The 13,529-nt window shown below is 41.6% G+C and overlaps 1 protein-coding gene across 3 annotated transcripts in view; it reads right to left on the bottom strand.

Moving 5' to 3' along the window:
- ZDHHC2 (zDHHC palmitoyltransferase 2) overlaps positions 1–13,529 on the bottom strand; it is a 71,915-nt gene that overhangs the window by 9,714 nt on the left and 48,672 nt on the right. For all 3 annotated transcript variants that reach the window (XM_073341929.1, XM_073341930.1, XM_073341931.1), the window contains 4 exons: positions 11,303–11,423; positions 6,130–6,262; positions 4,048–4,174; positions 3,746–3,838 (listed from right to left, as the gene is read on the bottom strand). In XM_073341929.1, the coding sequence (XP_073198030.1) occupies positions 3,746–3,838; positions 4,048–4,174; positions 6,130–6,262; positions 11,303–11,423 (474 nt within the window). The remainder of the gene's footprint in view (positions 1–3,745; positions 3,839–4,047; positions 4,175–6,129; positions 6,263–11,302; positions 11,424–13,529) is intronic.

The raw sequence follows: 13,529 nt of genomic DNA on the forward strand, positions 1-13,529 counted from the left end.
AATCCCCCGACCTCACAGAGTATGTCTACACACTCACTGGGAGGTGTAATTCCCAACTTGGGTATGTGTACGCAAGCTAGCTCTGCTTGAACTAGTCCCAAAAGTAGCAGTGGGACCATGACGGCACAGGCAGCAACTTGGGCTAGTGCCAAATACGGATCCAGGGGCTAAGGCGGGACCACAGTTGGGGAGCTAGCCAGAGCTGCCACCCAACCTGCTGTGGCCACACTGCTGTTTTGACGTGCTAGCTCGAGCAGCACTTGGTGAAGATAAAAGGGGGAAAAACCGGGGCAATATCGTGGTGGGGGTCTACGAAAGACCACCACATTAGGAGACGGTGACGGATGAGGCATTTCTAGAACAACCCAAAACACAACACCTGGTAAAAATGGGGGACTTTAACTACCCAGTCATCTGTTGAAAAAGTAATACAGCAGAACAGAAAATGTCCAAATAAGTTCTTAGAATGCACTGGGGACAACTTCCTGTTTCAGAAGGTGACCGGGTAGCATCAGTTTTAGATTTGATTTGGACAAAGAGAGGAATTGGCTGTGAACCTGAAGGTGAAAGGCAACTTGATTGTGAAATGATAAATTTCATGAATCTAAGGGAAGGAAAGAGTGAGAGCAGCAAAATAAGGACATGGATTTCAATCAAGCAGACTTTAGCAAACTCAGAGAACTGGTAGTATGTAAGGTTCCAGGGGAAGAAAATCTAATGGAAACATGAGTTCAGGCGATATTAAAGACACAGCAGTAAACTCTCTCAGTGGAAAGGAGAGAAGGAACAATAGCAAGAAACCAATACGGCTCTACCAGGAGCTCTTTAATGACCTGAAAAATCAAAAAAGAATCCTAGAAAAAGTGGAAGCATAGACAAATTGTTAAAGAGGAGTACAAAAGGACAGCACAAGCATGTAAGAGAAGGCACAAAATGAGGTACACCTCGCAAGGGACATAAAAGCCAACACAAAGAGGTTTTATACATACGTTAGGAGCAAGAGAGAGACAAAGGAAAATGTAGATCAACTACTTGACGGGGAAGGAGAGCTAACAACAGGCAACACCAAGATTACTGATGTGTTTAATGCCTATTTTGCTTCAGTCTTCACTGACAAGGTTAATTGTTACCAGCTGCTTAAATATAATTAGTATTAAGAACAAGAGGGAAGGAACACAAGCCAGAACAGGGAAAGAACAAGGATATTTAGATAGCTTAAAGGTATTCAAATTGGCAAGGCCCGACAAAATTCACTTATGTTACTTAAGGAACTAGCTAAAGCAATCTCAGAACCACTAGCGATTATCTTAGAGAACTCATGGAGGAAAAGTGAGGTCCCAGAGGACTAGAGAAGGCCAAACATAGTATCTATCTTTAAAAAGAGGGTCTTGGCAAATTATATACCAGTCAGCATAATTTCAATTTCTGGAAAGATACTGGAACGTATTATTAAACACTCAATTTGTAGAGGATAATCAGGTGATAAGTAATAGCCAACATGGATTTGTCATGAACAAATCATACCAAAACCCACCCAACCGTCTTCTTTGACAGGGTTATTGGCCTAGTGGATGGGGGGAAAGTAGTAGTTATGATCTATCTTGATTATAGTAAGGCCTTTGACACAGTCACACCTGACATTTTCATAAGCAAACGAGGGAAATATGATAAGATGAAGTTACTCTAAGGGGGCTGCACAACTGGTTGAAAAAACATAGTCAAAGAGTACCTATCAATGGTTCACTGTCAAACTGGAAGGATGTATCTAATGGGGTCTGCCTTAGGTCTGGTACTATTCGATATTTTCATTAATGACTTGGATAACAGAGTGGAGAGTATGTTTATAAAATCTGCGGATGACATCGTGCTCGGAGGGCTTACAAGCACTTTAGATGACCAGATTACTGTGACAAATTGGAGAATTAGTCTGAAATAAGATGAAATTCAATAAAGACAAGTGCAAAGTACTAAACTTAGGAAGAAAAATCAAATGCACAACTAGAAGAGGGGGAATAGTACCACTGAAAAGGATCTGACAGTAATAGCTGATCACAAATTGAGTATAAGTCAACAATGTGATGAAGTTCAAAAAAGGCTAATATTCTGGGGAGAGAGTATATATTACGAAAAACTTTCTAATTATAAGGGTAATTAAATACTGGCACAGGCTTCCAAAGGAGGCTGTGGAATCCCCATCACTGGAGGTTTCTGTGACCAAGTTAGACAACACCTATCAGGGACTCTCTAGATATACTTGGTCCTGTCTCAGTGTGGGGAGGATGGACTAGATGACCTCTCAAAGTCTCTTCCAGCCCTACATTTCAATGATTCTGTATCCTTACTGAAGTCAGTGAACAGACAGGACTTATACCGACTAAAATTAGCGTTTGGAAAGCCAAGCTGCCAGACACACTTAAACAAGCTGTGGGCAAGCCCCTGCTCAAGAACTCATGTTTGAACATTAACAGTCTCACCAAATATCAAGCTCTCTCAAGCCTCCCATTTTTAGGCAAAGTAATTAATAAAGATGATGAGCCAAATTCAGATATACTTGGTTTCTAAACAAATTTCTAATCTTTATAATCTCTTCTGTTATTGCTTTGTGATTGAATCTTGTAATTAAAGTGTCTAATAGCCATGGCCAGGAGTGCTACAGCAATTAGTAAAACAACATTAATAGTGATTATATATATTATTGCTACATATTTAGGAAAGTTTTTTCCATTTTTCCGAAGTTGAAGAGCTAGACAACATTTCATGTCGTGTAACAAAATAGTAGGTCAGGTTGTAAGACGATAATGGTGTATTGGTAAAGAAATACAATTCGATTTGGATGGATCATTTATGTTAGAATTACTGACTGAATGTAGCTTGTTCACCTTCTACTGATCTCTGCCAACATTAACAAAAAGTATCAGGCACACTTTCAGTTCCACAAGAAATTGCTAAAAATTGTGCCACACAATGTTAGACATGAGCTACTATTATGTAGCCATACCTACCTAGGTTAAGAGGCATAGACCTCCATTTATACCGGTTTTGAAACGACTGCAGCTGTGAAACGTACTATCACTAGGATTGATAGTGGCATCTAAATATGAATGAATCTGACACGGAGACTGACCATTGTGGAATCCCACACTGGTAAAGGCTAAGGGTAATACAGAAGTCAAACACACTGATATTTTTTGGAATGTTATCGTTTGTATTGCACATTGTCCCAAAAGCACCACTGAAGATTGGGGCCCCCTTTGCAAGATGCAGCACATAATACAAAAAGAAACAGCTCCTATACTGAAAAACTTGGAACTTAATTTGGGAATATCTCAATCAGGCTCACCAATTACCTGTTTTAGTAGCTATGCAAAGTACGATTTGTTGTGGCTAGATAGACTGTCAAAATTCAGGGGTTGGGAAACAGCTAAACTGAAACAAGCAACACAGCTGATAAAAAGAAAATAGAATGTATTGCTCCCACATTCAGCAGTATTATTCATATGGCATGTTAGGGAGATTGCTTTGCCAGGTTTAAAATGATGAAGGTATGAAACTGAGAAATCAGCTGAATTAAAAGAACTTTACATAGATGCCTTAAATTCTGTTTCTTAGTAGGATACTTTTAAAATGCACATATATATGACTGCATTAGTGACAGCTGCCTAAAAATAATAAGCAAATGAAAAGTGGAGAAATCCACAGTATGACAGGTAAATGACAAACTTAAGGCAGACATAAACAGACATACTTTTTGGTTGTTGAATTAAGTCCAACAGGTGTGGAAACTTGTTCAGGATCTTGGTTAACAAGACAAGTTGGGAAGGAGCAACCATCTCCTAGACTACAGAGAAAAAGAAGTTTAGAATCAGTGTAGCACTTATACAAGCAAAATAAAACAATACTTCAAATATTTATTTTACAATTCCTAATTTCAAAGCACCTGCTTTATTTCACATGATTTCGTGTAAAAAAAAAAAAAAAGTGTTGCTGACTACTTTCTGATATCCATATTTCATGTATTAAAAGACCGTATTTTTCTTCCAAGCATACCTTGTAAATACAGGGAGCAGCCAGTATTTCTTCTCATCACCAAACACCTGTCTTAGATTTTTGCTGAAGCCCAAACTAAAACCATTCTTGTCTGTTCCATGACGAAATATAGGTGCTCTGAATGCCTCTAGAAAATGAAATAGGTTTGTCATATTTCCTGCCTAAATACATTTTTAATTAACACCCACTGATTATTTAGATAATTATGCTGGTAACAACAGGCTTATTGGCTTTCAGCTATGCAATATTTCCTTTTGGTGGGGGTTGCATAATGCCAGTTCAGGTATTGTGCAGCCTCCAAAAACTACTTCCTTTTGAAAGATGAAGACACTGGTATTAGTTCCCAATTGCCATATCTAGAGAAGTGGCCAAGAGTCCTGTGGCACCTTATAGACTAACAGACATACTGGAGCATAAGCTTTCATGGGTGAAAACCCACTTCATTACATGCATTCGACGAAGTGGATATTCACCCACGAAAGCTTATGCTCCAATACGTCTGTTAGTCTATAAGGTGCCAGAGGACTCTTGGCCGCTTTTACAGATCCAGACTAACACGGCTACCCTTCTGATACTTGACATCTAGAGAAGCCGCCCTACTGCTGGGGAGGAGGCAGGAGTTTTCCCTTGTCTGACAGATTCAGTGAGCCAGGGAGTTGTGTGGTGTAAAGAGGTTTCCGCATGTAACTGCCCCATAGCAGAGTCCAGCAAGGTAAAAGAGAGGCCTCACTGAGGAAACTTTTCAACCCATTCTCAAATCAAACAACTACAAAGGGAGAAAAAGGAAAGGAGCCACCCACTTTGACATTCGGGTTTCCCTCACACACCAGGATGGATGTGAGAAGTCTCCTTTTACTCCTCAGACTTTTTATAAGGGCCTGAGATCTTCATTCTACCCTTTTAGGGTTCTGTAGGGAAATTACTGCACCGACAATAGGAAGAGAAGAGACAGTTAAGTCTAGCACAAGGAGCTCCAGTGTGTCCGATCCAGAGAGCACATTCACAGGAGTTCTCCTTCCACCATGTAACTCCTATAGCTTGGTCTTTCCCTTATTGGCCTTATGGAATAAGCTAATCATTTCCTTGTATAAAGTTTACTGCCAGTACACAAGACCCACCTGGGACACTCCAGAGATTTAAATTTTTGTAGCTTTATATGTCAGTTCCCTTGCACTAAAATAGCATATGATTGTTTATGAACTCACAAATCTTCATGGGTGCAGTTTATGGTATTAAAAATAAGTATTCTACTTATTTTATTAATGGCTTTTAAATAATCTGACTCATATTTCTTCTCTCATTATTACCAATTTGAATTTGAGTCACTTTCCTGCACTTGTTACTAATTTCTAAACGGACGTTAGATTTTTTGGGATACTGTGAAAGAGAAACACTCGAAGGAATGGGCTTGAAGCATGCACAGACTCCCCTACAACTGTTAATATCTGCATTAGCAGGAGAAAACCCCCCAGACCTAATTCTTCCACTCCCCTGCCTCAAACTGAGCGTGCATCAAGAGAAAGAGTGTTTAGAGATCTAGAAACTTGTTGCTATCATATCACTGACTGAAACAACGAACTAACAACAGAGAGTGAAGGTGAGAAACACATAGGCTATGCCTACACTACAAGCAATGATGAGAGCTAGTGCAAGTATATGTACACAAGCAGAGGAACCACACTCCTAGCTCGTAGTGTAGATGTAGCATAGACACATCTTTTAGGACCCATGTATCCTACAACTATTATGGAGTCAGGGACCCTGATGCAGTTATGGATGTCGCCAGACATGGACGTGGCCAAATCTGTTACCAGGTAATGGAGACACAGTTAGGCCTCATCCAGGCTACCAGTTTTAACCACGCTGTAACTGATTATACTTTTAATATAGTTAGGGCTTTACACTGTGGTACCATCATCCTGAGTATCTCTGCACTCATTTATTACTAAGAAAGCAAAGAGTCCTTTAAAATCCACCTTTTCTGTGTGATTCATTACGTGATATCAACAGCTTGATATAACTGGAATAATCACAAAGGTAATAAAACTCATTGATAGCAAGGTACACTATGACATTACTTACCTAATGTAGATTTATTCTTGCTGACTAGCCAACAATGATAACCAAAAAGAGAGGATAAACTGACTGAAAACATGGCTGCAGCAAAGAATAAAAACATGATATGGAACTTGGCTTGAGTATCAGGAAGGCCATTCTATAAAGAAGGAAAGAAAACCAAAATGTTAAGGCAGGAAAAATAACGACTCCTTTAGCCATATTAATAATATCCACTCAACCAAGATTCTGGGTCAAGCTCTGCACTAACTCACAGACCCCTGTGCAACCGCATCTCTCAGGAAAGTAATATAGTCCCTTTAGAGAGAAAGGGCCACATTCCACCCCCCATGTTCTTTCAAGGGGCATGAATTAGAGCAGAATTTGGCCTTTTTAAGAGAGAATATACAGCAACTCCTCACTTAATGCTGTAGTTATGTTCCTGAAGAATGCAACTTTAAGCAAAATGATAAGCAAATCCAATTTCCCCATAAGAATTAATGTAAATGGGGGGGGGGTGGTTAGGTTCCAAGGAAGTTTTTTTCGCCAGACAAAGGCATTATATACATATACAGTATAAGTTTTAAACAATTTTAAACAAACAATTTAATACTGTACACAGCAATGATGACTGTGAAGCTTGGTTGAGGTGGTGGAGTCAGAAGGTGGAAGAGAATGGATCATCTGGCTGCTCCTCTTGCAGAACTTTCCCAACTCAAAAAAACACATCTAGAGATTGTTGTTTTGCTTTCTTTTTCTTCCCCTTGGTAAACTTCTTTATAGCAAATCATTACGTGACCAACTGCCCTAATCACTTTGGAGCTGCATTCCCTGTCAGGATCGTCATCACTGAGGATTTTCAAGCCAGCTTCAATCATTTGGAAAGCTTCAAAAAGACGTCTGGCAGTCAAATTCCAATGCGTTGGTTCTTCTTTTACTTCTTGGCCCTCTTCTTTCTTTGCTCTCATCACCTCTAGTTGCATCAGATCTTCATTGGTTAGCTCTTCTTCGTGTGATTGCAGAAGTTGTGTAACATCGACTTCTTCCAGCTCATCAAAACCCATTTTCTTGGCCAAGCCGAGGATATCTTTCTTCATAGCGGGGACAACATTTTAAAATCCTTTTAAGTCACTGACACATTCAGGCCACAACTTCCCCCCCCACACCATTTATGCATGCCTGAGTAACTTCAGCCCAAGACTCACCAATGGTATTGATGCACTTGAGGATGTTGTAGTCATGCCAAAATTGCCGAATTGTAGGTTTGCCTTCCCCATCAGTGCCTCTGATGAGCTGGTTGAAAGTACAGCATAAGTAAAATGCCTTAAATGCAGCCATGGATCCTTGGTCCATGGGTTGGATGAGTGATGTGATATTAGGTGTCAGAAAGACAATGTGGAAGTTTTCACACAGGTCGTCTAGGTTGATTGGATGAGCCAGTGCATTATCAATAAGCAATAAAATCTTGAAATCAAGATTTTCCTTGGCACAGTATTCCTTCCATGCAGGGACAGCATGGAGAGTCAGCCATTCTGAAAAAATAGCTCCAGTTATCCATGCCTTCTTATTGGATCTCCAAATGACCAGAAGGTGTTCCTTTGAAAATCCCTTGAGAGCTCACGGTTTTTCAGATTGGTACACTGTCAGCGGTTTCATCTTCATGTCTCCAGCAGCATTAACTCCTAGAAGCAAGGTTAGCTGGCCTTTAGTTGCTTTAAATCCGGGCGCTGTCTTCTCCTCTTGGAATGTAAGTCCGCTCAGGCATCCTCTTTCAGTAGAGGCCCGTTTCATCGACACTGAAGACTTGTTTAGGGGAATTGCTGCCTTCCTCAATTATTTTCTTGAGATATTCTGGGAATTTTTTAGCTGCTGCAGTATTGGCACTAGCCACCTCACCCGACATCTTGATGTTATGCAGGTGGAAGCGCCTCTTGAACCGATCACACCATCCCCGACTTGCCGTGAACGTCTCTGTCTGTGATCCTTTACCTTGGTCTCTCTTCAAATGGTCATACAAACTTTTTGCCTTAGCTTGTATCAGTAACAAATTTAGAGGTATGTTCCATTGGTTTTGCCCCTCTATCCACATTGAGAGAAGACGCTCCATGTTTTCTGGCAAACAATTTCTTGATCGACTTATTGTAGTAGCACTACGTGGTATTACACACCGAGCACTATCCCTGATCTTGTCGGCATTACTCCGAATTGTTCTCAGTGGTCGGAGTAAGACCTAGAGCAATGCCAACCGCACGCTCACCTGCATCAAAAGACCTTAAAATGTCTAATTTAGTACCCTAACTAATGGTTTTCCTACTGCTAGGCACTCCACTATCACTTTGCTGGATGTTTTTGACTCATGATGCTGCATGATACTCCTCTGGACAGCACATGCACGTGCTACTCTTCACTCCCTTCAGCCTGGAGTGATTGGGGTCATGCAGCATCAACCAACTACTGAAAGAGAAAGGATTTGGAAAACCCATGTCATTCTCCATGCTCCCTTACTGAAAGCCCTGTGGGTTTAGGCTAGAACTAGTTATGGAATCAGTTACACCTGCAGGTTCTTACTTTCACAGGAGCCCTGCTGGAGGACCAAAGGCCCGTCTTCCAGGGTGCCCTGGACAAACCGGCCCTGTGTACCTCCCATAGGTAGTCTACATAGGCAGTCAACACTGGGGCAGCACTGCAGCCAATGTAGTTGTCACTGTTGTAAGAGGAGGAAAATAACATATGCTGCAGGGCTGCGCCCCTCCCTGCTGTGTGCATGCGGGGGCAGAGAGATGCAGCTGGCACTGAAGCGTATGGCAAAGCTCCCGTGGATTTCGCAGACTTTCATGAGATCAGGGCCAGGTTCTGTGCATCCATACACCACTTCTCCACACTTGCTAGAGCGAAGCAGATGCTAGAATGCTCTGAGCTTGCTTTGGGTGGGCTGTTGCCCCCTGGGTTCTTACCCCACTCCCACGAAGGGGCGGTGAGCAAATGGACGTTGTGTATTCAGGCACAAGATATCAAGGTGGGGCTCCCACTGTGCACCCCCGCAGCTGCTCTGGAGGCAGCTGGTGGCCTCGGGCGAAGCCTCCACAAGCGCTTGGTGTAGTGCTCTATTCCCGAGCAGGGAGGAGGGCAGCGGCTGGGCCATAAAGCGATGGTGAATCACTGGGGGGTAGCGTGCATGTGGAATGTGATTACAAACATATAGTAGTTGGGAGGTGCCCCGCCTTACCCCACACAGACGCAGCCTACTGCAGACAGTGAGATGGGCAAGGAGGCTGAAGGTGCCATGTTAGGCTAGGAAGCACCTTGAGCAGCGGCAGCTTTCTCCGTTGTGACTCAGGTACAAGCGCAGACGCCGACTTTGCAGGACGGTGCTCAACCCCCGGCTCTGCCCCAGGCCCGCCCCCACTCCACTCTTTCTCCCCAAGGCCCCACTCCTGCCCTGCCTCTTCCTGCCCCCGCTCCAGTCCCTCCCCCCAGCACGCCGCATCCTCGTTCCTCCTGCCCCCCTCAGCCTCCTGAATGCCGCAAAACAGTGGATTGCAGTGGGCAGGAGGCATGAGGAGGGAGGCGCTGATCAGCTGCTGGTGGGTGGAAGGTGCTGCCCTGGGGTGGAGGGGAGGTGATAGGGGGGCTGTCGGCCCACCCTAGTTCCAAGCCCCCACAAGGACGGGCTGCTCTTTCAGAGAATCCTGCAAGGAGAGGACAAAGCAGGCAGCCAAACAACATTTATAAGGGAACACTGTGCAACTTTAAACGAGCATGTTCTCTAATAGAGCAACGTAACAACGTTACCGGGAGGACGTTAAGTGAGGAGTTACTGTAAATATTAACAGAAGTCCTTTAAACTCATCTGAATCTCAATTACACACTGAAGTGGCTTTTAGAGTAGAGCCTTTTATATTTAAAATAACCAACTTGTGAAACTAACCCTGTCAGAATGACTGATCTATAGATCACAAAGAAAACAGCACTGTTACAAATCTAAGAGCATATTCTTTGCTGTACATTCAGATGACAGTAAGCAGGACATTTTCATATGCATGCCTAGTGGACTGATTTAAATCAAAGTGATTTATTTCACCAATTTTAATTATGATTAAAATCAACAAGCCAGAAACCTTGAGTTTAATCTTGTTTTGCATTACTTTAGTTACCTTCCTAATGTGGGGTTGATTCTCATTGATTGGTAACCATTAAAACATGTTGATTTGTATGTCCCATGAACTTAAATGAAAGTTATGTGCGCACAGCTGATGGGATGACGGGTCTTATACTTGAAATATACTAGAGGTGTTCTGTTACCACTGAACAACATATACCCACCAACCTGTTCGGAAGCAAGTCAAACTACCTGACATCCAAAAGCATATTCAGTTTTGCAGCTGAGGACTCTTAGGGTATGTTTACACAGGAACTAGACAACCGTGGCTGGCCAATGCCCATCTACTCAGACTCACAGGGCTCATGCTGCGGGCCTGTTTCATTGCTGTGTAGACATCTTGGCTTGGGCTGGAGCCCAGGCTCCAGGACCCTGCGAGGTGGGAAGGTCCCAGAGGTTGGGTTCCAGCCCAAGTCCAGAAGTCTACACTGCAATGAAACAGCCCCGCAGCCGGAGTCCTGCAAGCCCGAGTTGGCTGGCCCTGGCCAGCCACAGGTGTTTAGTTGCTGTGTTGACATGCCCTTTGTTTGTGCTTATGATACAGCACATATATGAACACAAAATCAGGGTCAACTGCTGAGGCCAGCTTAAATTTGTAACTTAGTGACCAAACGTTACAGAGTTATATATTTCTTATAGCCTCTTTTCCATAGTCTCTCTTTTCTGCTTTTCATACATTGAACAATTTTATTGTCACCATCTTAGAAGTGTAAAGACACACAGAAACTAAAATCTATTCATTTCACTTTCTTCCACATCACAACGTTTGGCATATCACCACCACTCAGGAAAACTTTCAGTTTTTAAGAGAAGACTGTAGCCTGTGGAAGGAAAGTTCATGCTTTATATGAACACAGACTACAAATTAAAAACTAAACAAATGAGTTAATGTGACTATAAATATTGATATTTTACAACTCAAAAAGAGATATATGTATACACTTGCTAAATATATAGCTCTGAACATACAGATCTGAGAGCTTTTACATTTACAGAACCACACTTTTCAAATAAGAATATGGGTTAAAGATAAGTACTTACTGTCCAGAATTTGATAAAATACTGTAAATCTGTTGCAGCAATGAAAATGCAGTACAGTAGAGAATAAGCCAAGAAAAGAAGGAAAAATTTGTAATTGGAGAATCCAACGCAGTTGTTCACCCTGGCAACAAAAAAAAAAAAAAAAAAATAAGTACATGAAAAACTGAATGAAAACAAATACATTTTAATAATCTTTCTTTAATTGCTTTAGTCTAATTTTTAATGTTCTCATTTACTGTAAAATAATTTTAACATAAATCTGTAAACAAAAATAGTAGCTTCCTGTATATCTCTCTAGTACCATAAACTGTCTATGAAATTTTTCATTAAGACATTACTTTAAAAAAAAAGTATTTAATAGTGATGGACGAGACAAGCAGCTGTTTGCTTTTGGACTCCAAAGTAGTATTTTAAAGAACTTCCACAAGTCCTCCCCACGCTCTCTCAATTTCAACAAAAATCCTCAGGCTGAAATCAGGCATAGAAAGGGCCTAATTTGAAAGGAATATTTTTGACAAATTAATATATGGATGAATATCAGGATTTTGTATAGAAACTTCCAAGCCTTAACTATGGCAATCTCCAATATGATGTTTTACTATTATAATATTTCTTAAACATTTAAAACTAACTAATAAAAGATAATCACATTATTGAGATGGGTACACTGGAAACCATATCAAGCCATTACCAACTGGAATGAAGGGACACTACATTTACAATCTTGTAACTATAGTTGCACGTATTTTGAACAAGACTAAAATTGCTTAAAAGGGTCAGAATTTTGGAATCACAATCCTTAACATATTGAAAGAAAGGATTAAATAAAGAATCCTAACCTCAAACAAAGAGACAAAATGAAAAGCTCTTAAGCCTGAAAGAATATTTAATTCAAAGCGACAAATAAATCAAGCTTATGAGGTGCTGAAACTTGAAATGACTCAATTAATAAACAAAGACTGTCTTTTAAAACAGATCAACACAAAGAAAAAAAACCTTCTCTTTACAATGCAAAAGATAACCATTTCTGTAGTCTCCAAAGAAGCAAAGGAGGATTCTGCTGCAGCACATTTCCTGAAATGTTCCTGACCTAAACCATCATTGGTGAAGGCTGGCTGCATCTTATAGGGAACGTGGGCCAGGTTTGAGTTTGGGTCTGGATAACTATTTGGTCAAATGCTAAATGAAGTTTACTACTAATAAGGAATGCAAAGGACAGTTTGATTTTAGGCAAACAGGCACTGCAGTAGGCCACAGAATAGAATTCAGAGACACCCGAGTTCTCCAACCTTCCATTAAGTGTGCATATGTGGGTTTTGTTTATTACTGTTTCCCCAAGTAGACATTAAAACCTTCCAAGTCTGTTATCTAATCAGTTAAAGATACAGGAACTATATTAATGTGTAAATGGGAAATAAGCTAAATAAATGGAGTATAACATAGGTTGTATGATAGAGAAACTTAAGGCGGAACTCTAAAGTGGCAAGCTACAAAGAAATAATTCAAAGAGCTTGTCTACACAGTGGGTTAGTGTGCACCAGGCTTGGGTGTAAATTCTCATGTGCATCAGTATGTTTCACACTAACCAGCCATGTGGACTCTGCTGGCACACACTAAGTTCCCTAGTGCAAGCATTTAGTACGAGCCAGCAGGGTCCATACAGCCAGTTAGTGCACGACCTACTGGTGCACACTAGAATTTAGACCCTACCTAGTGGGTTAATGCACACAACATAGACAAGCTATACTTCCTTAAAACAACCGCAAGAGTCAGCTTAATCTTTTGGCAGACTCTTAGCCCAACTGACTGGATTAATGGAAAAGCAATCTTCCTTAACTTTCTTTTGAAGAGTGACCTCACAGCATATTAAGCGGTGGTGGCCGTTGTTTGGCTTGTTGGAAAAGGTGTGTGCCCCTTTAAGGGCTAGAACACCAGAAAGTGACTCTCTGCTGTGGCTGCAGATCAGGTCAGCATGGGGACACTGACCCATTTCCCCCCCCCGCCCCCACCCCACATCACATGACCAGAAGAGAGTGGAGGGACTATATCGGTCCATTCCAGTGCAGGAAAAACCCTCTTTTACCTGGACCGGGCAGAGCAGCAACTAGAAGTGGTGACATACCAGGTTTTGTCAAAATCTGCTGTGGGCACTGCACTAGTCACTCCTTTATCCAGGGGCTGGGAAGGAATTTGCCCTCACTGCCAGACTGTCCAAGATGAAGTATGG

The sequence above is a fragment of the Lepidochelys kempii genome, chromosome 4, assembly GCF_965140265.1.
Source record: "Lepidochelys kempii isolate rLepKem1 chromosome 4, rLepKem1.hap2, whole genome shotgun sequence".
Lineage (NCBI taxonomy): Eukaryota > Metazoa > Chordata > Testudines > Cheloniidae > Lepidochelys > Lepidochelys kempii.